Consider the following 25,114-nt stretch of genomic DNA (forward strand, 5'->3'; position numbering starts at 1 on the left):
AGTGGTAGGATGTTGGTTCTCTTGAGATCTTCTGAGGAGGTTCCGGAAACAAGGGAAGATTTCAAGTAGTTCCTGGGTGGTGCAGTTTACAATGATGATATATGGATATCCTTGAAGATAGTAATGGGAGAGGCTATGCATGGAAGTCAAACTTGCTAGGGAATTTCACAAGTACTGCTCATACCTTTAACCAAGAAGGCTGAAAGTGTGCTCTTGTATATGATGTATTGGTGTTGTGGGCAAGTTAGTGGAGGCATCAGGGGTGGCCACTGTGCTTAGATGCGAGTTTAGAGTAGTGATTTGAGGATGTCACTGAGGAGCTGCAACTGGAAGGTGTCAAGAAAAAGAACCTCTGGGTTTTGGAATTCATAAATGATTTTGTACAGCTCCCAGCGTATGCAGAGATAGCCAGAGATACAAATGGTATAGTGTACACTCTTTGAATTCCTGATCTTTGCAATGTAGGCCCAAGGGTAAAGTGAAGGTGCTTCTTGTATGCGTCTGTGAGCCCTTTATTCCATCCTGTGTCAATGGCTCTCTTTATCAATCGAAATCTCATTTATCTCTTTGGTGAACCACCTAATAGCACGGGACCTTTTGGTGAAACATACCGATTTTGGTGGAATAAATAAGTTATGATCACCCCTAACCCATGTGTCAAATATTTCCATGAAGTAATGGATTTTGCTGCACAGATCCTTTGATGAAGGAGTTTAGTTTCCTGAGACATGCATTCTTTCAGAATCTTACGTGCAATTCTAGCAACTGGATCGGAGTGAGTCTTGGGTATGGGTGGGTGCTTCAGGAGGAATATTGTTGCATGGTGGTCATTACAAGTGGTGTGAAAGATGCTGATTATTTGTGTAGAAATGGGGATTCTAAGATGGCTTCCAGTGTGCATCCTTCGGTGTGCGCGGGTAAAGTTAAAAGCTCTTGAAGATTTAATGGATCATGGTTAGCGTACATGGATCTTATCAGTGGAAGATCTGATTAGTAGAACTAAGTACGGAAGTCTCTAAGAAAAAAGAGGTTATGGAGTTGCAAGGTGATGGTCGATACTGAGTCTAGAAAGACCTTGGCAAAGGCAGAGTGAAAATATGGTGGTTTGTTGAGCAATAGGAAGGAGGATGCACCAGAGTGAGATAAAGTGCATCTGACTAGCAATGGCTTGGATTCTGCAGCAGGGAACTCTGGAAAGCTTTTGTGTGAATGGTCTTTTGCAGACCATAGCTACATCTTCTACGGAATTTCTGGTTGTGCCATTCTGTGTGTAAATTTTGTGAATGCCATCTTGCCATGTTTACATTATGAAGATAATATACAAGTGGTAATTGGTGGCGAGGTCAAATGTGCTGTTGAGAGTTTACATCAGTATTGTGCATTAAAGACAGTGCAGGAGAGGGCACAACCGCAAAAAGATGGTGCTTTTGCCGAGGTGACTGTTCAAAGTTGGAAAGTGGGAGCAAGAGAAGGGCCTTACTCTGATTGAAATAGATAGACAATGGGTGAGTTCAGAGATTGTAGACCCTTGCGAGTTAGGTGGCTTTGTTTTGGAATAGATGACAAAGGGTCTGGGATTTTTCATAAGGAGTAACAAGATGATGGGAATGGCAAGAAGGAAGGAGTGGAAAGAGAAAGAAGAAAAAAGTGGCATAGTAGGAGAGCAGCTCATGATAAATAGAAATGGGACGCGTCAAGGAAAACACTGTTTTAACAATGGGATGAGAGGGAATAAACAAAAGTGTAATTTTCTGGGTACTGAAAGATTTGCTAAGGATCATGACCGAGAGAATGAGTGAGGGGTGAAGATGGGAAAGGCCATGAAATTGGACTACCATTTAAGGATTTGGGAGTGAGATGAGGTTGAGGTGGAGGACAAGAGTGGTGAGGTAAAAGGCTTGAAAGGATGGGAACTGGGAGAAAGGAAAAAAGGGGGAGTTAGAGGGAGGAAAGATATTGGGGACACAAGGTATGAAGATGGTGCTAATTGGAGAGTGTTCATTATGGGAAAGGGAATAAAAGTGTCTGGACTGGGAAGTTAAGGCACACAATTTACGAATGTAAATGGTCAGTGGTAAGAACTGGCCTGGGTGCACAGGTGTAGATGTTAAGGAAGAAGGGATGTCAGAGAAAGTTTGAGCAAATGCGTGCACTGGGCCTTAAACCAGGATTGAACAAAATGTGGCTACTATTTAGATGAAAAATTAGCCTAGGTTGGCATGGATACAACCCATAAAAAGATAAAACTTACCCAACAACTCACAAACCTATTCAGAGACTATGAGGATAGAGAAGGGGTGATCTGTCCGCAGGAGTGACTTGACTACAGTAAATCACAACTTACCATAAATGAACAACATTACACAGAGACTATGAGGTCAACCCCACAGGGACATGAAACCCAGCATGGATACAAACCATGGGAAATGGTAAAGCAATAACAATAATATGGTATTATTCAGACTATGAGGTCCACACTAAAGAATGGTGTGAGTGTAACATGGCTGCAAACCATACGAATGGGTAGCATGATAAACATAACGCAGTAATACTCAGGGCATTAGGTCACAGAGTCATTGAATGAACTTCATGTGAAGGTGGGCCACTTAGACTAAAAAAGTCACGGCGAGGCCCAAGGTCCTCTGGAATAACTACACTGTGGTACAATGCCGATAGGAGTGCTGAGTGGTTTTGAAAATGACTGGGTTGGCTCTGGGAATAGAGCAGGTGTTAGGCATTCTCTATCCCCTGTGAATGCATCTGCTGCAATCCAATCCTAGACGAATTGGAGATATTTACTGATATTGTTTTTCTTACAAAAGGTCTGTTGCCTGATGTGGAGTGCAGAATATATTTTGGGAAGAGGGTGGCCGAGTTAATAGAGAGAAAGCTGAAGTAAACCAGTCATATGGATGGATTTGTGTCCCAGTTTTCTCCTCTTATGAAGATGAGCTAGCACAGCAAAATCATTTTTCTGATTAACATTAGAGCAGAATCTAGGCTTTAAGAAAAACCCTTTAGTGATCTTTTGTTCTTTTGGCCACAGACCCCATTTGCCTGCAATGGTACTAATAAAGAACCTGCAGCTTGAATCTCATTTTAGACTGAAAATTCCAAAATGATGTTCCTGCAAATAAGGTACAGCCTATGACTTGATTTATCGTCTCAGAGGGCACCGACTCAGCAGTTTCAAATTTGGCGCTACAGTAGTGAAACAGCCATTCTACCAGTTTCCTCTGTTGATACGCCCGTATCTGGCAAAATATGTCAATATTGGAGAAGGGTCACTCTGACTTCCTGGCAGCATAAGACCTTTTTTTGTGCTATGCTTCCTTTGAGAGGCAAACCAAACTTTGTCTTCCTTCTTGTCTGACAAAACCCGTACCCATTTCTTTTTGCCAACTTACTGGCAGATAGCCGCCTATCTGACCACCTTCATGACCCATGCTTCCAATCTAATAAAAGTCCTAGACTGATGTATAGGTATTGATCATAAAGTCATCATCAGTACCTCCTTAATCACAGAGAATTCTATCTGTAGTGAAGAAAGTGGAGGTTCTAATTCTACAGGACAACCCCCAACATGGATAACACTGACCTGGTCAATGATCAACTAACATGACAACTGCAAACCGTTCACAATGAAAATGTGTCAGTGATTTGTGGATTTCAATTGCATTCTGGAGCCTTTTCAGGCCGGGTTTCAAGCAAGTGAGCAAGCAAAAAGCCAGAGCCAATAACAAAGTGTGCTCATTTCTAAGTCCATACTGCCAGCCAGCCAGGGCAAGGGCAGGGAGAGGTGTGAATGGTGGAGTAGGAACAAATAGCCAAAGGGAATGCAAAATTGAGCGACATAACAAATATTTGTATTCACTTCTTTAATGTCGGAGCAAACACTTCTCCCTGTATCTCCCTTCCAAATTTTTTACAGGGGTTACACTCTCCACTAAGGTTGGATTGTCCTATACTCCAAACACAAGGAGATGATGGACGAAGTGTTGAAACTTTTCAGACACTCACCCCCACTCACAGATCTGGATTGAATCCATCATCGTTCTTTAGCTCACTTTGCCACCCCAGTTCAGACCCAGATATATGCAAATCAGTCTTGACCTTGTGCCTCATGGGAACAGTCCAGCCTGAACTGCCAAGCTAGGTCTTCCCTGGACTGGAAACAAGCATCCTGGAACCGGTTTCGGGGTAACACCCCTAATCAAACAGGCTAGCTTGAATCCAGTGGCTAAGTGAGCAAGGGACCAATGTCTGGGCATACCCTGTCAACTTAGGGCTTACAAAGCAAACACAAGGAGATGATGGACGGAGCACTGAAACTTTTCAGACACTCACCCCCAGTCTCAGATCTGGGTTGAATTTATCATAGTTTGTTAGCTCACTTCGCCACCCCAGTTCAGACCCAGCTATATGCAAATCAGTCTTTACCCTGTGCCTCATGGGAATAGTCCAGCCCGAACAGCCAAGCCAGGCCTTCCCAGAACCGGAAATAAGCATCCTGGGACTGGTTTTGGGGTAACACCCGTCATCAGCCAGGCTAGATTTAATCCAGTGACAAAGTGAGCAAGGGACCCATGTCTGGGCATACCCTGCCAACTTAGGGCAAACAAAGCAAACACAAGGAGATGATGGACAGTGCACTGAAACTTTTCAGACACTCTCCCCCAGTCACATATCTGGGTTGAATCCATCATCGTTCTTTAGCTTGCGTTTGCTTTGTCCTATACTCCTCCATTTTTCATACAACTTGTAACCCAAGTCTATCAAATCATATTCACTTTATTCCTGTGATGATAATAGATCTCACTTTCATCAATTGCTTCTCTGCTTTGTCTCCCAAACGTGTTTAGAAATAGCAGTAAGACCTGATTTTCACGTACTCTCCTCAAGATCCTGGGCCCTGAGCTGGAGTCAGAGTACTCTTCCCAGCCCAACTGAAGGCTTCGCCAGAACCCCTGATACAGCACCTCACAGTCCCTGACTGGTAGCTTCACTGAAACCGTAGCAGCACAACGCTATGCGAAGCTGGACCTCACCACTCCTGACCTGCGGCCATACTGGAACCAACGCAATGTAACACAGCACCTTGCAGCTCCTGATCAGTGGCTTCACTGGAAGTGACACACCATGTCTCACCCCGACACAGGCCAAAGCATTGTAGCACCTCGCAACATGTAGCCTCCTGCTTCACCTGAACCATCGCAGTGCGCCGCAGAACGACGCAGCACCCCGCATCACAGCACCAAGGGCAAAACTCTCAGCAGCTGAACTGGGATCTGTACCTGTCCCGCCCTCCATGGTGGTTGAACTGAACTTGTGCCTTTGTCCTGGTCCAGCGCAACCAGATAACAACGGTTGGCGCTTTGAGCCGTTTGGCACTATTTTCATTTAAAACTTGAAATGCTCATAACCCTGATTCTTCTAATTGGATTTTGATTTATTTGGTGTTTTTTTATTTATTGAAATGAGTGTATTATTCTAACTTGGGCTAGGATTTTCCTTGTGTTGTGTTTTCGCTTTATTGTAGTTTCTATGCTGCAGAAATACTTTACACATTGCCTTTAAGTTAAGCCTGGCTGCTTTGTGTCAAGCTACCAGAGGGCTCAACACAGGTGAATTTAGTGACTTTTGTGGTTCACCCAGACAAGGACTGTGGTGCTACTTGAGTAGAGCTTCCACCTCTCTCAACCAATAACCCAATTCCTTACACACTCCCTAACCCCAGAAGTTTTAGGGTTCTAGAGTCAGCTGCTGGAAACATAATGCATATATCCATGAGAAATTGCTACATAATGTCCTATTCTCTTAAGCTGTTAGGCTTGAATTGTCACAACGATTATCTGAAGCATGCAAGGAAGCATTACATAAAGAACTCAAAATGTGGCAAGCTATAATGTGCCCCATGATAGTAAATGCTGATATATTCCAGAAACGGAAGCCTACCCATTTGTTTATAGTGCAATATTGAAGCCAATTGGTGTTAGATGCTGGATCTGACAGGCCAATGCCACTGTCAGAACTGAACCTCCCTGCCGTTCTCAGTTATTCATTTTATTTGTGTGGTTTTACACAACAATAATATGCCTCTAATTTAAACTCTAAAATTTAACTAGATCATTCGAAGATCCTGAATTCCCGTGTAATTCTTCCCATCTATTTAACTCTGGAAGGTAATTTCTAACTTCCCAGTTCATTTGCCCAATCTCCTTGCACCCTACAACACGCCAACACGCGAGAAGAAATAAAGGACCACATTACTGATCCATACATTGAATCCCAATCACACCAAAGTTTAATATTTTAGACTTTAAATTGCAGGTCACAGAGCACCAGCAAATAGGAGCAAATAAAACGCTCACCTTCTGGACTCAATTCTGGTTTTGCAGCATTTTCTCCGCTCATCAATACAACAAGGTCTGCAGGAGCTCGTATGGTGGCCTGCCACGTGGACATAGCAACCGGGGGCTCCTGGCATGGAAATAGGGCCCTGTTATTTATATTTGATCCTATGGTGTAGACGCAAGGCCTGGAAGGGAAAAAAGAAACAACTGAACAAATGATGATCATACATATTAAATCTACAGTTCGAATTAAAATCACAAAATACCTCAACAAATGAATCTCCTTGAACCGCTTTCTTCATTATTCTTAAATAAGTTAACTTGTGTAACATTGGATTGGGTTTACACTGGGGTTTCGTGTCTTGAGGATCTAACTGTTCGTTTCCTGCTATTTCCTTTTACAAATGGCTTTTTCTGGTTTGATCATTCAATTGGTTACATTGAACTAATCTGAGACTACAAGTCCTGGAATGTTCTAATAAGTGTCCTAGTGACATGGAGTCTTACATCAACCCTAGAGTGAATCAGCTTTTTGTATACATATGAGAAGTAACAATTGATCATAACAGTTATAATGTTAAATCCACCTTTCCTTTATACAAAAAAATAATAATTTAAACTTTATTTCATCTTTTCTATAATGCACTCGACATCATATTTCTCTCAATCACGAAGTGGCTTCAATATCCATTGTATAATATTAGATTGCACTCTTAGACATGTCACTCAAACAATTACACACATGCCTTATTAGTTGTTATTCAAAAGTCACCTCCACGCTTCCCAGCTGAGAACTTATTGCTGTGACCAAATGTGCCACGCCAGTATTAAGAAGGTTGTTCATTCTTTCCTTCCTCATCTTGTGATGGAGAGGTTAGGTATTGCTGGAACTTGGACCAAATGTCTCTGGTGGTCGTGAGGCATGTGGCATAAGCTAAGTGAGACTGTCTCAAGCATTGATGCAGGATGTTAAGTCTTGTGTTGCTTCTTTAACTTCCGGGAGAGGGCCTTTACCCCACCGCAAGGCCACTCAGATTTTAGCAAAAAGGAGTTCCATTTCTTTTATGTACCCCAACAATGTGAGCATCTGAAAAGCTGGTATTAGGAGTTGTGCCACTTTTGGAAATATCGTGTTTTATTCCTGGACATTCCCAAACTAAGTGCATTAATCTGGCCCCTTCTCATTGACAGTTTGGCATGTGTCTTCTGAAATGTGGCCTTCAGCCTAGCTGTGGTGTGTAGTAACACCTCTGGACAAATTTAAAATGAATTAATCTATATCGGTTGTTTAAGGAAATCTTTTTCATCCAGGTGCAGCAGTACTTTGACTGCTTGTCTGATAATGTGTCCCAGGTCAGTTTTTTACCCTAATCTAGCTCTGCTCTGTTCAGAAGCTGTCTGAGAGTTCATCTCCCTGTAAATAAGAGAGTTTGTGTTGTGGTTCATCTATATCTATTAGTGACTTAGTACCTTCAGCTGCTCCCGTTATTTAGGATACTTTGGGACAAACATCTCGCCTACTGGAAAGACGCTCAACTCTAACAATTCAGATTTTGCACTGCTCTGTTGTAGCCGGCTGCAACCAAGCGCAGGTACCTATGGGTACTTAAGGCAATACAGTATAACGAGACCCCTAGCGGGCTTTCAGCCACTTCCAAGAAAACCTCGTGCATCTGACCTGGTCGAGGCCCCTACTAAATCTGTTTGTAGGGAGAAACATGGCCATAACCATGGAAAGAGGCGTGGCTCTTTTCTCTCGACTATCAATCTTTGCAAGTAGGTGGGCCATGGATCCAACAGTATGAAAATTATGCCTGCACTATATGGAAGTAGAGCTCAAAATATGGTGCAGATAGGCCACCATCTTCTTAATGGCGTGTGAGTGGGACAACTTATCCTGGGTTGTCCAAATGCCCACAGCAGCCTTACCATTAAGGTTTTTAGGGAGTTGAAGATTGTGCTGTAAAGGATAGTAGGAATATTGAGTAATTGATATAATAATCAAGGGAGAACTAACCTTTTACTATTATTTTTATTATTGCCTTTCAACTGGTGGGGGAGAGTTGCAGTTCAATCTAGCTCTGTACTCTTTGTTTCTCCTAAGCTACTCCATTGTTGATCCCGATTATCTCATCCACATCTGAATGAACTTTTACTCCCAAGTAGCGGGAAGGATCCTATGTCCACTGTCATGAACGTTCCAATGGACATTTGTAGTAGTCTTCCTAAAGCATGTATTCTTTACTGTCTACTAATCTGTTCGACACAGCTTATGATGTCAATGTCATGGTAATAGAATGTGATGTTTGAACTTCAAGGGGCAGTTGGTGGTGGTCCCTGGAAGCTGTGGAGAAGGACAGTCATTAAACTAAGTATTCTCACACTTACCTGCCTTTTTCGTCAAGTCTCTCAATGGATCACTTACAGTGGCAAAGTCTTGTATGTATCTGGAACAGTAACTGGCCATGCCAGGAAATGAACACAAAATAGAAACATCTTGTGGGGGAGCAGCATTTTACAGTGCCTGTACGTTAGTAGTATCTGGTGTCATACCTCCATCAGAAAAGATATGGGCAAAGAATTTTAGCTTTGTCTTCTGGAACTCACACCTGTCTGCATTCAAAGTCAAACCTGCTTCGGCAAGTAAACAACATACTTGGCGGAGAGCTTTATCGTGCTCTTTTTCTGTAGCTCCGAAAACCAATATGTCATTGCTGTAATAAAACACATTCATGACAGGCTGTATGATGCATTGAATGATGTCTTGAAACAGTGCTGCAGTGAATGACACACCAAAACTTAGTGTTTTGTACTGAAACAGACTCACATGTGCAGAAAAGGTTGGAATGTATGTGCAATCTTCTTTGCGTTCCAATTAATGATAATCTTTTTCAAATCAGGCGAGAGAAGCCCTTTGCACCATTTACTTGTGTTGTCATGTCAGCGATGTTGTTGGCCTGATGCGTGTCAAGGCATATGCGTACAGCTCCTTCACTGTCCTTTTTAGGGCACTGCTACTATGGGAAAATCCCATGGCATTGGACCAGTAGAGCGTTCGATAATATCATGCTTAAATAACAATTAAAGTTCTTTTTCAACAGCATTTTGTAGATGAAAAGCAATTCGTCTGTCTCTGAGCATCAGGACAGACGTCCTCATTAATATGCAACTTTACTTTCATTGTCTTAAGCTTTCTCAAACCATGAAATAACGAAGGGAACTGACTTACTATTTCGTGGTGAGCATTCATTTTGTAATTCTCAGAAATCAGTCCATAATAAGCAGCTGTGCTGAAACTGAGTAGACAGGCACTTGATGCCGTACCTTGGAGCACATAGATGGGTGCTTGCATCTTCGTTTTCTTATGTTTCATTGTCGCTACAAATGAACCCTGACTTTTAAAAGGCCTCGATGCAGCCCATGTATACACTTTGGTTTTCATTGGTGAAAACTGTGACAATGTAGATAATTCATTGTATTTCTCCTCAGGCATAATGTTTATTGATGCACCTCTGTCGATAATGAAAGGTATCGAACAACCATTTATTTTCAATGTAATCTTTGGACAATTACTTTGATGCTTTGGCATGCTGATCTTTCTTTGAATAACATTTTTCTTCACAAGCAGCCAAACCAACATGCACATGCTTTTCTAAGGTACACATCGAGACAGCACAATCATTTTCTTCACTTTCACTTGATATTGATACAGAAGAACTGTTTGACAATGATTTAGATGACAATCAACTTCGTTCAGTGTCGATTTGTCTTAACTGATTTCACCGCTGGGCTTTGTGGGTGTGCGTCGAACGTTGCTTCAGGAACGTTCAGACTGTCATTTTTGTCTTAGAGCCATGCCGCACTTATTTTTTCCTTTGCAAACCACCACAAAATGGTTCTTCTTCCCACAGCCTTTACATATCTGTCCTAGTGCAGGACATTTACCTCCATGTGGAAATAAAAATCCACATCCAAAACACAACTTTCTTTTACGTGTAGCCATCATTTTGTGTCTTTAAGTCTTTTGTTTTTGCATACTTTTCACACTCATGACAGATTCATTCTGGGCTCCATGTCAGAACCTTGTCTATCAGAAGGCTCTTCAGCTCTGGCACTCATTAACACTCACACCAGACTAAGAGTTTCTCTTAGCATTCATCTTCTAAATGAAGCCGACAAGCATCCATAAATTTCAAACGCATAGCTTCTTCATCATTAAATTGATTGAACTTACAATGTCTGATGAGTGTGTCGAGTCCATCCACAAATTCATCAACTTGCTGGCATTTCTTGTTGAAGATGTATCATTCATAATCAACATTTGTCATTGGATTAAACGTGAGATTCAACACTTCTTTAATCCGATATGTGACATCTTCATCAGTTCACAGCATTTTCTTTATGACTTCTTTTACACCATCACCAGCAAGATTATTGAGATACTTGATAATCTTTTTGACATTAGTCTCTTCAAGGGCATCAGTGAAATCAAATAATGTCTACATCCAAGCAGTCCATCTGTCACCAATATTCAGCTTTTTGGCTGTATCAAATGGTGGTGGTGGTTTCTGGAAAGTGACAGCACTGTAGCCATTTATGGAAGTGGCTGACGTTGAGGGTGTGTTCTCTCCGGCTCCTTCGGCTGTTCATTTGGAACCTGTTCATGTGAGCTATCTCTGAGGCCTTGGGACATGCTGGCCTCTGGATCCTCCTTAATGACTTTTGGAAAGACAACCATGGTCTTTGGCTCCATTGGAAAAACAGCGTTTCAATATTCCCTAGATATTGGAGACTGTGGCGACTGTCGCGCACTTGTCAAACAAAACCCCTTTCTTCTCCTTCACACTTAGAGGTTCAATGTCATAAGATTTTCTTTTTCTACGGATGCTTGACAAGCACTCAATCGCCTCTCCCTATGTCAGTCTCCTGCCATCTGCACATACTTTCATCTTTGAATTCTGGACTCCAAACCTGGCTCTGATTTTGATGGCCTCTAGTGTTGGCATCCATTGTGGAAGCTTAGTACGTATTGGTCACACAAACATGAGAGTGGCAGGATATTCCCCTGTTGTTGAGCATGAAGTGTTGCTATATGCTGTCAACACTTGGCATACAGCCTTGGGTACTGGTGTGCATTCCGCTTCTGCTCTTTATATTGTCTTTTTCAGGCTGCTCATGAATCTCTTGCCCAATGGTATAATTCTTCTGCGTTCTCTGGCCAGTTGGCCAGTTGGCTGACAAAATCTTGGAATTCTCCACAGCGACCCATTGTCTGACTTCACAGTGTTTGGGATGCCCCATCCTGCAGAAATTGTATCCAAGGCTTAGGTCACCTTTGCCGCGCTGTTGGATGGCATGATTTTCACTAGCGTAAACCAGGAGCATTCATCCATAACTACTAGCAAGTATTTTCCAGACATAAATAAAAAAAGGCCCCTTTCAGGTATTTTATACATTTCAAGTGGCATTAGTCTGCTTGCCAGCAAGATGAATTTACACAGATGACACTCTAGAAGGGCAACCTCAATTGCTGATTTAAACTTAGGGAGCCACATCATTCTCCTCAATGCTGGATGCTACTACTCCTCGGTGCCCTTCATGTGCAGTGTCAACAACCTGTTTTCTAGAGCTCTTAGCAATGACAATCTCTGACCCTCAGAGAACAAATCCTTCAATTGTTACAGTTAACTCTTAATGGATATTATCATACACCTTGATGTTTCATTTCCTCTGGGTCCACTTCCATTGTTTTGGTCTGCTTCTATTTTTGTGACTTTATCTATTGCTTTACCACCATGTTGTCATGCTCGATGGTGGCTATCACTTACTGCACTGCTAGCACTGGTGGTATGCTGGTTTTTATGAGGAAAAGAAGGTACTCCTCATCTACTGAGGAAACTGATTTGTTTTTCTAGAGGGTGCCTAGATAGATAATCTGCTGGGTCGTGTTACTTTCCCAGTTTAAAATGATGGTGTAGTGTAATTCTCCACTTTTCAATTCGTGAGGGCCTTTTAGCTACTTCACAACTTGCTTGATGACTTTCCACCCTGAGGCTAATCAGTGGAGTTGTTTCTACAGCGGCTTTCTTTGACTTCCTAAATATGAAGTCCTCTTCCCCATGTTCTGCAGATGAGCTTGATCTCGAGCAGCTCACTGATGAGGATGTTGATAACTGTCTAATGACTTCGGATTTTACTGGTCATAAATGGTGCTTTCCTCTGCCTCTCGACATCCTCATGCCTCCTTATGCTGGTGGCTGTCATTCTATGTTCCCTTTATCCACATACAGTTGTAAAATGGTTTTCTTTACTGCGGCCTTGCAAGTCTGTCCCATGGCTGGGCATTTTCCTTCATGTGGATAATATTCATCACACCTGTAACATGCCCATTTCCTCTTTGTTGTTTAGACAGTGATTCAGTTTTCTCTCTCTTCAACATCTGGCATTATATTTTCACAGGAATTTACTTCCATTGGGCAATTATCTTATTAGACCGGCACTTCCTTCCCTAACTTCATACCCTACTGCCCGCTGTGTATAATGTCTCTCAATGCTTCCAAACAATGATTTGAGAGCACAAAGTTCAAGATTCAACCCATGCACTTTAATTAAAGATCAGGCCAATGCTTGTTTTGTGATTGGATTGCTTCTTCAGGGCCATATATGTTCATAACACATTCTCTAAAAATATAAAGAAACTCATGCAAGTAACAAAAATCATTTAAAATATAAAGCATTTCCACAATAGATACATGTACTAGTCTTAGGATGCTATCTCATACTACAACCATTTTATACATGTGATGATGTGACATACACTGAACATGAATTCTACTATTGATAGCACATCTAATCTATAAGTGCATCCCTACAAGTAGATCCTCATAGGCAGTTCATTACACAACACTGGGGGTTAGTGTTAAGATCTTATCAAACGTTTGCATCTATATTAATAGCACAATCCATCATTTAGGCCATGAATAAAGATTTATTTGTGTAATCATCTTGATATAAATCAATAGCAAAGATATCATTAAAAAAATCAGTATTAGGTGTATGGTAGATCAGCTCATAAATCCTCTTCCTGTTATTGAGGGTAACCTCATATCACTTACCATAACCATAAATAAATTATAATGGTTATCTCAGCATGTTTTCAAGTGTAAAGGATTTAAGTGCTCAAAGCCTCATAACACATTAATTGCAAAGATACAATTATATTTTCTGATCAGTCAAACCACAATCCACAAGAACCATTCTGTTTAGCTGCTTTCACCTTCAGATTCATTCAGTCTGTTCCAACTCAGTCTCAATATCTTATGTCCAAATTTAAGTGCTTGTAGTCAGGCTAACTATCTTATTCAGGGATGATATCCTATTGAGTTATTCAGTTCTTTCAATCTCGTATTCATCCTAGTCCACTATACATACTACCTTACCAAAGTGTGTTAACATTTCTTCTGCCAGATTTTATTATTTCATAAAATGTGTTAGTTATTTGGCCCATTTCTAACCTGTAAGTTCTAAAATGAAGCGCAATGAGGAAAAGATATGACTGATCAATAACTAAGGTAATTGCTTTAATAGATTCTTTATCACAAATGTATATATGACAGTTTAATGCCTCTGTTAAGACGGAGCAGCTGTGCAGTCTATATGTACTTTGTGGTTGACTCTGCATGAATTTGGTAATACCGGGACTTCCAGGTTATAAATATTCCTATAAGAAGCAATGGGACAATGGTTGAAAGGGTGAAATTGGATCCCTAATTCAGTGGGCCAAATACCTAACAAGGACTGAATCTTTGAGTTAAATGCATTATGCAATTTCTATGAATATCAAAGTCTGCCAGAAATGTTAACGTATATTGATAAGTTAGTGTGAATAAGCCCCAATAATTAGTACCTATGTTGTCCAATCAACTCCCTATGAGGTACTATATGTAGGGACAAATATGTGGACTATGTGTGGTAACAATGGAATAAATGTACAACCTTTGTCAGCACATGTATAAGTCTGTTGTAGTACATGATAGCACACTAACACTACTACATATATCGTTTTTAGAAATACTTTAGACTTCTATTTACTTTTATAAATACCTGGTACGTTTTTAGAGAATATATTATGAACATATGTGGTCCAGAGGGAGCGATTCAATTGTGAAACACATGTTGGGCTGATCTTTAAATGAAGTGCATGATTTGAATTCTGAATTTAGTGCCCTCAAATCATTGTTTGGAAGGATTTTCACAGGAATGTTTGCTAGCCTCCAACTCAGTTGCTTGCTTCTCACTCTTTCTTGCACTAGGACTGCTTCAAGCATTTTGTCTAATGTATGTGTTTCTTTTTGCATCCTTTACCAGAAAGACTCTGACAGGCAACCATCTACGATGCATTGAAGTATCGCTTCCTCATCGTTGAATATGCATAATCTATAGTGCTTCAGTAATTTGTATAATCTTTCCACCAACTCATCCACAGTTCCCCTGGAAATTGCATCACTTTGTTGAACATTTATCTCTTGTAATCAATATTCGTGTCCGGATCAAATTTCTCCGCGAATGCTTCTTTTACTTTTTGATGAGTGAGCACTTCTTCTTTAGTAAGTTTCTTAAACACTTCCGTTACTCTATCTCCTGCCAGGTTCTTGGGATACTCTCAATATGATTTTTTTACCATCCATATCTTCTAGTGTTTTTGTTTAACTTTGTTTTATTGAGTTTGGCATAATGCAAACACAAAGCAATGCTTTCGTATCCCAAGAAATATGACAAAGCTGAAAGCCAGTACCCACCCGTCCTGTATACAATAACACAAAGGCGCCAAAATGCCAGGACATTACGCCCAGTTGTGGGTACTGTTAAAGCTGGAACACCTGCTGACGGGCCTATATCGGCTCGTGAAAAAACTCCCCCAAACCAAACCCCCACCCCCCTGGACCTCCCCCCACCCCAACCAGTGTGCCAAATCTAAACCTACAGAAGATAGTGGGCATGACAGCAGATAAGGGTCTACCTCCCAAAAGTGTCTTTTTGGGTGTGTGCTTCAGTAAGTCGCAAGAGGCGAAGATACTTTGGGCAAGTGATTTTGTTAAATTCCGTTGAGAGGAGCGACAAAATGGGTTGCCAAGTTGTGTGAAAAGATGCAGTAGATTGCGTAAAGGTGGCTTGAATTCGCTCCATACCCAGCATGTACCATACTCTGTGTAGCCAGCCCGTATGAGTAGGCCGGGCACAAGTACCCCATAAAGATAAGATGTGCTGAACAGCTGCACCCATGACCAACCCCATCTGACATCCCCGGAATGATTTCAGAGGGAAAGTAAGTGCGCTTGGAAGCCCCAGTAGTGTGTAGGCAGGGAAACGGGGAATTGCGGTATCAAAGTGACTGTCAATATCATTAAGGACTGCTGTCCAATAAGTCTTGACCTCCCTGCAATCCCAAAGTATCTTCTAGTGTTTTGATGGAATCAACACATTTTTTATCCACTTCACCCATCAGGTAGCATTTTCTTTGTCTTTTAGCCATGTCGAATCGAATTGTGTTGGTGGTTTCAATAAGGAGGCAGGATCATTTTCTTGTCAAGCGACATTTCCTACTTTGGATTTTGCCTTGAGGTTGCACAAGTCTAGGTGCCTTGTACTAAGCATGGGCTTTCCCTTTCTTGTTGTTATTTATACTTTCATAGTTTCTTCCTTGACCCTTTCCACACTAAGGCTTGATTTACTCACTCCTTTGTTTGCATTAACTTCTCAGTGGTCTCCGTCTCCCCTTTTCAGGATGGCAGTGTCTACGTCATGGCAAAATGGTGGCACCCAGTATCGTTAGATGTGCTTGAAAAGCTTTATCCTCTTCCCTTTTTAAGATGGCGACATCCAGGTTTCTTTATCTGATTTTCATGTGATCACTGTATGAGGCAGCTGTGGCAGTGCTCGCTGTTTTCACTTTTTGTTGTTTAGAACTATTGCTCGGGTGTCTCATTGAGTGGCAGCATAACTTTCAGGGGCTCTCCTGATGGCTTGCCTTATGATGTGTTAGCGTGTTGCTTATGGCAAATGGCCACACAACTAGGGCCTCCTGTGTGCCTGTACTGAGATGCGACATCTGCTTATTTTATTTGCAAGCAACTCACAGTGCCTCCTGAGGCACTCCCAGATCAGCTCTCCACTGCATGCAATTGTCTTCAATGCAGCAGTACTTTCTTCCATCCACTGCCTTCTATAGTTTTGCTCGCACAGCTACTATGTGCATTCTGTCCCGCTCTCATGGATCCCACACGCTCAGATGCATCCAGCACCTCGAGTCCTGCATGTGATCACTTGGATTCTTCATCCACAGATGGTGTGTTGTGTGCTGCGTATTCTGCCTGCTACACAATCACTGTGGAGGCGGAGGTAATGGTGAATATTATTTTTTTATTGGTATTGCCATTCACACATCGGACAGCTACATGAGCCTCTTTGTGATGGATTTTTTGTTTTTTTGCATGATTATGTAGCGTAAACTTGATCCAAAGACATCAGAGCACTTTACATGAGCACTAGATTACATTAAACAAGGCGATTATTTTTTTTAGGTACAGCAATATTACGTGATATGCCCAGAATTACAGGCTGTTGAACCAACGCCAGGACTCGAAACCTGTGTCTCCAGATCCAATACTGGCAGCTCAGGACGTTAGGCCACATCTTCTCACCAAAACCCTGCTGGTCTGTCCACGCACCCCTCTCCTCTTGTCCTCCAAGGGCACCTCCTGTCCTTCTTGTCCTCCCCTTTGGGAGTGCTCATGAATCTACCACATGGATCCTAGTTCCTACTCAACACTGAATATGCTCATTACCTTGGAGAACCAAGTGAACATATTGGGATGGAGAGAGTGGCTTCAAACAAGAAGTGGTGCAGGGTAGCAATATATTGGCAGGAGGCAATGCATTGATTATATCTGCATTTGGAGGGGGAGGTCGCTGCCCTTTGTGTTGCATGGGAGGGTGCCAGGTATTTCTTGCATTTGTGGAGGAAAGGAAAAGGTGCTGCCATGGAGGAGGATGGCAGGAGGACACTTTTTCTAAATATTTGGTTGGAGGAATGTGAACAAACTGGCAGGCTACCAGACATAGTATGCTACAGCTAGCGGGAGGGGGTTTTGGGGAACTGAGTACTTGATCTTGCGGGGGTTATGCAAAACATAAAATTGTATATGGCAGCTATCAATTTTGTGAAGTTTTCCACTATGGGTTTCAAGTGACATCACAGACAACTCAAGTTTTACACTTGTCTATTTGATGTCACTTGGAACACCTCAGAGCAATCAGGATTTAAAAATTAATAGGAGGGGTAACATCACAGGAAGTGACATCACAAACTTTGACATCAATAACATGAGAAGTGGCAGGTGAAAGAATACTTAATAAAAGTCAATGTTAAATTATTAATCACCAGAAATTTCACTAAAGTAGACTAATTTCTTCCAAACGTAGTCGAGAATCATTCTGATGTGATCAAAGTAGGTTCTTACAATAATTGAAGCAGGTTTTCATTGTGATCGAATAGCCTCCTGCAGCGTTCACAGCTCCCAGAAGCTGCTATGCCCACAAGAGAGCTATACAAAGAACTGTATTTAGAGTTCAAGTTCTAGCTCTTCTTACTTGTTATGACATTTTGCATGTTGCGAGTGCGAATTCAACCTATCCTCTAAATATGTGAGTCTTACTTGCAGTGAACAAGACTTGCGGTCTCTAAAACCCTGTTTTTGAGAGTTATCCATTTACACTGATTTATATTTTGGAACCATCGTGCTTATTTTTTCACATTAAGTGTTTTAAAGAAAAAGAGGACCAATGTCAAGAACGGAAGACATCTGGGGGTTTGGTAGACAATTAATATCAGATTATCCATGAGCCAAATGGCAAGAAAATTTCTGAAAGTCCTTCATGCCTGGCTTTAGAGACTAATATTTGAAAGAATGGCCCAAGCTCAGAGTAGGGTGTTTCAACAGGCATTCACAGTGAGCGTGATTCTACTTGGAAGTCTTTGCCAAGCCACAAAGCGCAGCCCAGCCATGTCCTAATTCAGCAGATATGCCTGAAATATGTTCAAGATGTGGCCTGCTCAAAAGGAAAATGCAACTCTCCATTTTGTACATGAAAGGCCTAACTTAATTGAAATCTGCTTGAAAGAAAAATGTACTATGGAATGTCATTAATGAGTATAACTGGTGTGGTGCATATACTACTCTTCATCAAAGTTTGTTTGTTCTTTTGGTATTTCTGAAATCGTAATATGTAAACTACACAACTGCAACTACTGGAACGTGTTCTCAGTTTTAATATTTTTACTCTTATTATCATAAACAGCTCAGCAGTAGGCAGGTTGATCTTGGAATGATAAGTGCAGTGAGGAACAATTTACTATGAGAAGGTAAAGAGTCGAGGTTCACAGTGATGTGACCGGGGAGGTGTGTATCACTGGGTGCTATACTGACCCATTTTTAGAATTATTATCAATGGCTTCATATGTTACAAAACATGTGGCTAGAAACAAAAGAAAAATACCAACCACATGTCTAGAGAAGTGCAGTGAGTAATTCAGAAAGTTTAGAGAGTGCTGAAGAAAGTGCTAGGTACCCCAGAATACAAAAGCGACCACAAATAATGGGGCTGAAGGCAAAGAAAATATCCCTAGCACAAATTCCAGTTGAAAGGTGGAACTGGTTTCCGCTGAAGGCTCTTAAATAAGGAAATTCCAATTTTTCGTTTATCAAATGTGCAGAGACACTTGTTAGCATCCAATAAGAAATGTCTCTTGAACATTAAAAAAAATCAAACTTTGTGGAAAAATATATCTACATCAACAATTATGGAACCATGATAAAATTATACTTTAAAAGTTATTTTAACTTTAATGTAAGGGCTTGAACTCTTACATTAAAGTCCTACATGGATCACTTGTAATATTCTTTTTGGATAGGAAACAGTGGAAACTATATTGGATCAAGGCACCCCTGACATGGCAAAGGAAAATAGGCAGGGGCTAGGATACAAAGTGAGGGACTAGAGAGGCCGTTTTCCACTCACGAGTGAGTGGGAGGTCCAGTAGGAACAAGGCCCCTGGTACAGAGATAACAACAAGTGTTCCTATAGTTCCTCAAAAAGGAAGAATGGTGTCAACAAGAAGGCTGACATAACCTAGAAGCACCGTGTAGACCTAATTGGAAAATCCATATGTCGGATTTGAATGCCCTCACACACCCTTGCAGGTGTCATGCTTCATCATTTGGGCTGCTCCTCGTCGGGCCGGCGGTGCAATGCCCGACGGGCTCCCTCGAAGGGGCACTTTAGCGGAGATCTTTTATCCAACTGCCGTATTGGTGAAGTGCGGGAGTGGGGCCTGGTAATTGTAGATATGGGGTAGTGTTGTTAAAAAGAGGTAAGGAGTGCCAGGTGAAAACGAATTTTATTCTGGTGGCCTCCTACCTAGGATTAAAAACGTGTGTACATAGCACTCATACGGGTGTAATGTCCCTAATTAAAGTGGCATGTAGCTGTCAGGAGTTGGTCAACATGTTTCTCGCAATGAGTATCTCTACTCGCGATTCTTCAGGACCTTATCAAAAAATATATTATATCTACAATGTATGGACCTATTCAGGTTGGGGTTGTAAATTGTCTACAAATTTAGACTCAATACCTGTTGATGTCAGGAACTACCTGAAAAGAAAAAGGTATGGTCAAAGGTTAAAACAAGTGCTACTAGTAAATGGTGGTTCGAATGAAAAACCTTCAATGTGACTCACACTCTATGGCTTAAGTAAAATGTGGTGCTGAGTCGCAACATCTATCAAACTTAATAAAACGGCGTAGTGGTGGAACCCTTGGTGAGCTAAAGTGACTACTCGCCAAGTGGAACATCTATTAAGAGCAGCAGGCATCCGTACAGTGAAGACTCACCCTAATCGTTTATTAACCTGTCATCATCAGTACTCAGTGGACTGTACAAGGGAAAGAATTCCTCAAAGTCATAGGACTAAATTAAAACGAGAAATGCAAAAAACATATAGTCCAATGTCATAGTATGTTTGAGCAACAGAGAATAAAACAATCCAGAGTGGTCTATTAAACAACACAAGGGGGGGCTGATGTAGGATGTGTTATAATGTGCAATATTTGGATACATGAACAACTGCCTATTGTACTCAGTGTCTGTGTCAAATAGAATATACATTCAACCGTTCATGTGTGTGTGCTGGGGCTGCGAGGGACTGCAACCGAGTCAAGGGGTCAGTAACTGGATATACCAAAGGAAGTATCCTTCGTTCTGGAGAGGCATTGTCCCGGTAATAATGCTGCCAATAAAGTTGTATTTGTTGGATGTGCCTCAAGTAGTGTGCCCAAAGTGTTATCGAGGTGTGTAGGCACGACTGCACAAACGATCGTGGTATGTTGATCGCACACAAAGTCCACGGAGTATGGCAACTGCTGAATACACAGAATCAAAGAAATGACGAGTACGAAGTCGATCGTCAGAATTAAAAGAGTTAGCAGCTATATGAGCAGACAGGTAGTCAAGCAATGTAACAAGTGGAGGTTCTTAAAAACGTGGCGTGTGAGGAGCAGGAGCCTAGTTAGAGCGTGTTTGTAAAGGCAAACGTCGGGGTGTGCTCGTATGTTAATGGCTCAGGAAACTTATGATAGGCAGAATGAAGGACGGAAAAAAGGGGGAATAGTCGATTAAGTGTACTTACATCTCTGCTTCCCAAGTAGCGTACGTTCACCTACCCTCTCCACCGAGTCCGGGAGGTAGCGTGGTGGAGAGGGAGGTAGGACTTATGCATGGGTGTAAGTCACATGACTCGCCGCTGTGAGTGTCGTACGAGAAAGGAGTACATTTCGGGCGCCATCTTTGAACAGGATTCTTGGTCAAGAGATTAAATGGCTAAATAAAGGGAGAGATATATATAACGTGCCCTATAAGGGTAGCGGCACGTTGGTGTATAAGTGTACCTTATCCCACAGTAGTAAGTAGATATATCTTGCTAGCGGTTAGGAAAGTATTTAGGTAGCGGTAATATCGTATAAAAAACCCGCTTATGAGAGTAGAGTGGGCAGTAGTGTGTTGGTATGACAAAAGAGACTCAACTGAAGATTTTAGTAAGTTGCATCGTCGTCTTCTTGTTTGTTATAACACGTAAAATGGCTGAGGTATTCAGATGGGGAGTGCACAGTGAAAAATATATAACGTAATATAGGGAGATGCACGGAGTTCTTGTTTGTCATAATAAGTTGCACGACTTATGTGTTAGGATGGGGAGTGCACAAAGGAGGAAAGGAGAGATATAAAGCTTAAACAAAGCTTCTAGTTAGAAGCCTAAATCAGGTGGTGCCTCAACAACCATCTAGACATATTGTGTCCCATTGTTCTGGATGACAGGATGGAAGCATCCTATATAGGGTGGAGAGAGTTTACAATGTATGGGTATCGATTGCTCTGGCACCAGGAGTATGTTTTATGTCAGTGTCGGAATTACCAGATACTCTCAGGATGGTGGTTGGATTAGACTTTAATTGCGCCCCAGGGAATATCATCGTTGAGACCATTGGTATGGGTGGATAAACGGTGAATCCACCGTTGCTCTTTGGCAAATAGGCTCTGTTTAGATGTGTTAGGGTTAGTTTCTAAAATCAGCCACCTAACAGAGTCGAGTGAGTGTTTGTGTTCAAGGAAGTGGGTGCTGATCTTAGTGTTGTTTTTCAAGCAGCGGAAATTAATCCGATGTTCCGTGGTGCGTAGTTTAATGGGTTGTGTTGTCATCCCTATATAGTATAGGTTGCACGGGCACATAAGAAGGTAAATGCAATTGGCTGTGTTAAAGTTGGTGTGTGCTCTCATTTCCCAAGTAAAGGTGTTGTTGAGGGTTATAGTCTTGTATATTGAGGTGAAAGCACATACACTACAACCTCCACATGGGTAATGCCCTTTAACCGCTGGAAGGTGCCACAGTGTTTGCTGTGAATTTTTTGAAGTTTTTGGTTTGGGTCTAGTTTTGATGAGCATATCCCTGATATTTCTTGAGCGTCTGTATGCAAATCGGGTAGATCGATATTCATAGTGCCTGTTTTGAGAATGCCCCAATGTTTCTTCAGCACCTTAGTCACCTGATTAGATGTTGGTGTAAACGTGGTGATGCACGTCAATGTCTCTGACTTGTTTTTAGTTTTTGGTTCCAGGAGGGCCTCTCGATGGTTATTGCGTGCCCGTTTTTTAGACTGAGAAATATTCCTCTGAGGGTAAGCTCTTTCTGTCAGATTGCGTTCTAGAAGGGTCGCTTCACTTTTATATTCAATCAATGTGCTACAGTTCTTCCTAATTCTCAGGAACTGACCGTAAGGCAAGTTTTCCTTGAGAGCTTTGGGGTGGTAACTGTTGAAATGGAGTAAACTGTTTCGATCGGTAGATTTCCTGAACATGGTGGTACTGAGGTTACCCTGTGTGATTTGGATTGTCAAATCTAGGAAGGCTATTTGTGAGGAGGATGCTGTAATGGTGAAATTGAGGTATGGATTAAGATTGTTGATCCATACAAAGAACTCCCCATAGCTGTCTTGATCTCCTGTCCAAAAAATCAGGATATCATCAATGTACCGTTTCCAGAAGAGGATGTGTTTATGGTAAGGGTTAGTTTCAAGACAGCTATGGGGAGTTCTACCCCGATTTGCATACAGACGCTCAAGAAATATCAGGGATATGCTCATCAAAACTAGACCCGGAGGGCGTGGCCAAGCTTCGTGGCAAGATGGACGTGTAGTCCTTCGGCTCCGCCGAATACCTCCTCCCGAACACTGATCCTGCCGTTTATCCTGGGGCCAAGAGCCAAAATCTACCTCCTTTTGCCTGGCGGACCCAGCTCCCGCTTCCCGGAGCCCCCGGCGCGGCCCCTGCTCCGAAGCTAGAGGGTCCGCTGCCTCGGGGCCTAGCAGGGTCGTCGCGGCCGGGGTGTGGAGTGATCCTTGAGGCCGGCGCAGAGCTGGGGTGTGGGCGGCCGCGGCTCGCCGGAAGCTGCCTTGAGGCGGAGGGCGCTGCGGCCCGAACATCACTCCTTTGAGGGGAGAAGCGCACCTTGCATCGGACGACGGCGCTGTTCCCCCCCCACCCCGCCTGGCGCCCGGAACTACTTTGAGACACCGTACCTGGCGAGGGGGTCTTGACCGGCCCTGGACGAGCCCACCGGCTTCTGGCGACTTCTGGCCTGGGGGCCTTCCGGAGGTCCCGAGTCTGTCTACCGGGCCATCGCTTGAGCGGTGCCTTCCCCTCCCTCCTCCTGCCCCATCTCCGGTGTCGGCAGTGGACACCGCCCTGGGCTCTTGGCGGCTGCGGACTATGGATTCTGGCCTATGCGTGCTCGGCGGACTCTGGGGGTCCCCGGTGAACCGGTGTGTGCTGTGCTGAGGTGGTGAGCGCTGCGGAAAGAGCCTTCCTGTCGGAGCTCCTGGCGGTGAAGCCCGCATAACAGTGGTGCGCTTCCTGGTCGCGCAATTCAAGTAAGACTGGAGATCTTTTGTCGCTTGATCGGCGGGGGCCCTGGACTGGAGCGGGGTGGTGCCCGGGAGACTCCACAGATTGGCACACTTGGAGTACCGGACTGGGAGCGAGATTGGTGATGCGAGGGTGTGAGAGCGAGCTGGTGAACAAAATCTGAGGGACGAGGAGCCAAGTATCCAGACCTGGACTCCCCCTTGCCGGGGGGTGTGCTACTGGTGCCCCGCTTGCCCCGCGTGGTATTCCCACAGCGGGTGGACGCCAATTTGTGTCGCTAGGCTCGTGACTCCTGCACTGGCCAATCTCCTCGAGGGAGCGCCTGCCAGGACGGTGCTGCCCGGGGGCTGCCCATGATTCTGGCCTGACTCGCTCTCTGTGTGATACCGACAACCGGATCCGAAATGTCCGGTGCCAAGGGAGCCAGGGCGTCCCAACAAAGTAAACTCGACCGGTACACGTGTACAAAGGCCGATCAATCCGACAAGAGGACACCGGGAGACGCTGCCCAGCATGGCGCAACACAGGACCCTACCGAGCCCACTATGAAGGACCTTATGACAGCCATCACTGGAGTCCGAACATCTATAGACACTCTTTCCTCCGAAATGACGCTCATACGGGCGGACCTTGCCAACTACCGAGAGCGGGTGCAACAGCTCGAGACAACCGCGGAGGGACTGGCGGGCGATACCTCGCAGTTACAGGCTGAGGTTGCTGAACTACGGGCCTTCCGCAAATCAACCGAAGAGAAGCTCGACGATTATGAAGGGAGGATGAGGCGCAATAACATACGCGTCCTCGGGGTGCCTGAAAAAATGGAAGGCCATGCGGTGGACCTTTTCATTGAGAATCTAATCACGGCTCAGCTCCAGCCTAAGGGCCTCTCGAAACTTTTTGTTGTAGAACGGGCGCACAGAGTACCTGGAGGTCGCCCAAGACCGGGGGCTCCACCCCGCCCAATCCTTGCCCGTCTGTTAAACTACCGAGACAGAGACACTATCCTCCAGGCCGCTAGAGTGCCCCCCCCCCCGGTTCGTTTGGATTACGCGCAAATCACCTTCTTTCCCGATTTCACCCGCGGGGTGCAGATGCGACGGTGCACATTCCAAGAGGTCAAGAAACAGCTACGAGCCAGGGTGTTGAAGTACGCCATGCTCTTCCCCGCGAGGCTGCGTGTGGAGGCAGATGGGAAAACCTACTTTTTTGACCATCCGGAGGCCGCCTC

The 25,114-nt window shown here is 43.3% G+C and overlaps 1 protein-coding gene and 1 long non-coding RNA gene across 3 annotated transcripts in view; one reads left to right on the top strand and one right to left on the bottom strand.

Moving 5' to 3' along the window:
- LOC146865942 (uncharacterized) overlaps positions 1-8,738 on the top strand; it is a 68,821-nt gene extending 60,083 nt beyond the window's left edge. The window contains exon 3 of the long non-coding RNA XR_014970361.1: positions 4,863-8,738. This is a non-coding gene — a long non-coding RNA (uncharacterized LOC146865942). The remainder of the gene's footprint in view (positions 1-4,862) is intronic.
- The window catches only part of AOPEP (aminopeptidase O (putative)), a 1,648,611-nt gene that overhangs the window by 1,327,791 nt on the left and 295,706 nt on the right, over positions 1-25,114 (bottom strand). For both annotated transcript variants that reach the window (XM_085632907.1, XM_085632906.1), the window contains one exon: positions 6,372-6,538. In XM_085632907.1, coding sequence (XP_085489033.1) covers positions 6,372-6,538 — 167 coding nt within the window. The remainder of the gene's footprint in view (positions 1-6,371; positions 6,539-25,114) is intronic.

This window comes from Triturus cristatus, chromosome 2_1 (genome assembly GCF_964204655.1).
Source record: "Triturus cristatus chromosome 2_1, aTriCri1.1, whole genome shotgun sequence".
NCBI lineage: Eukaryota > Metazoa > Chordata > Amphibia > Caudata > Salamandridae > Triturus > Triturus cristatus.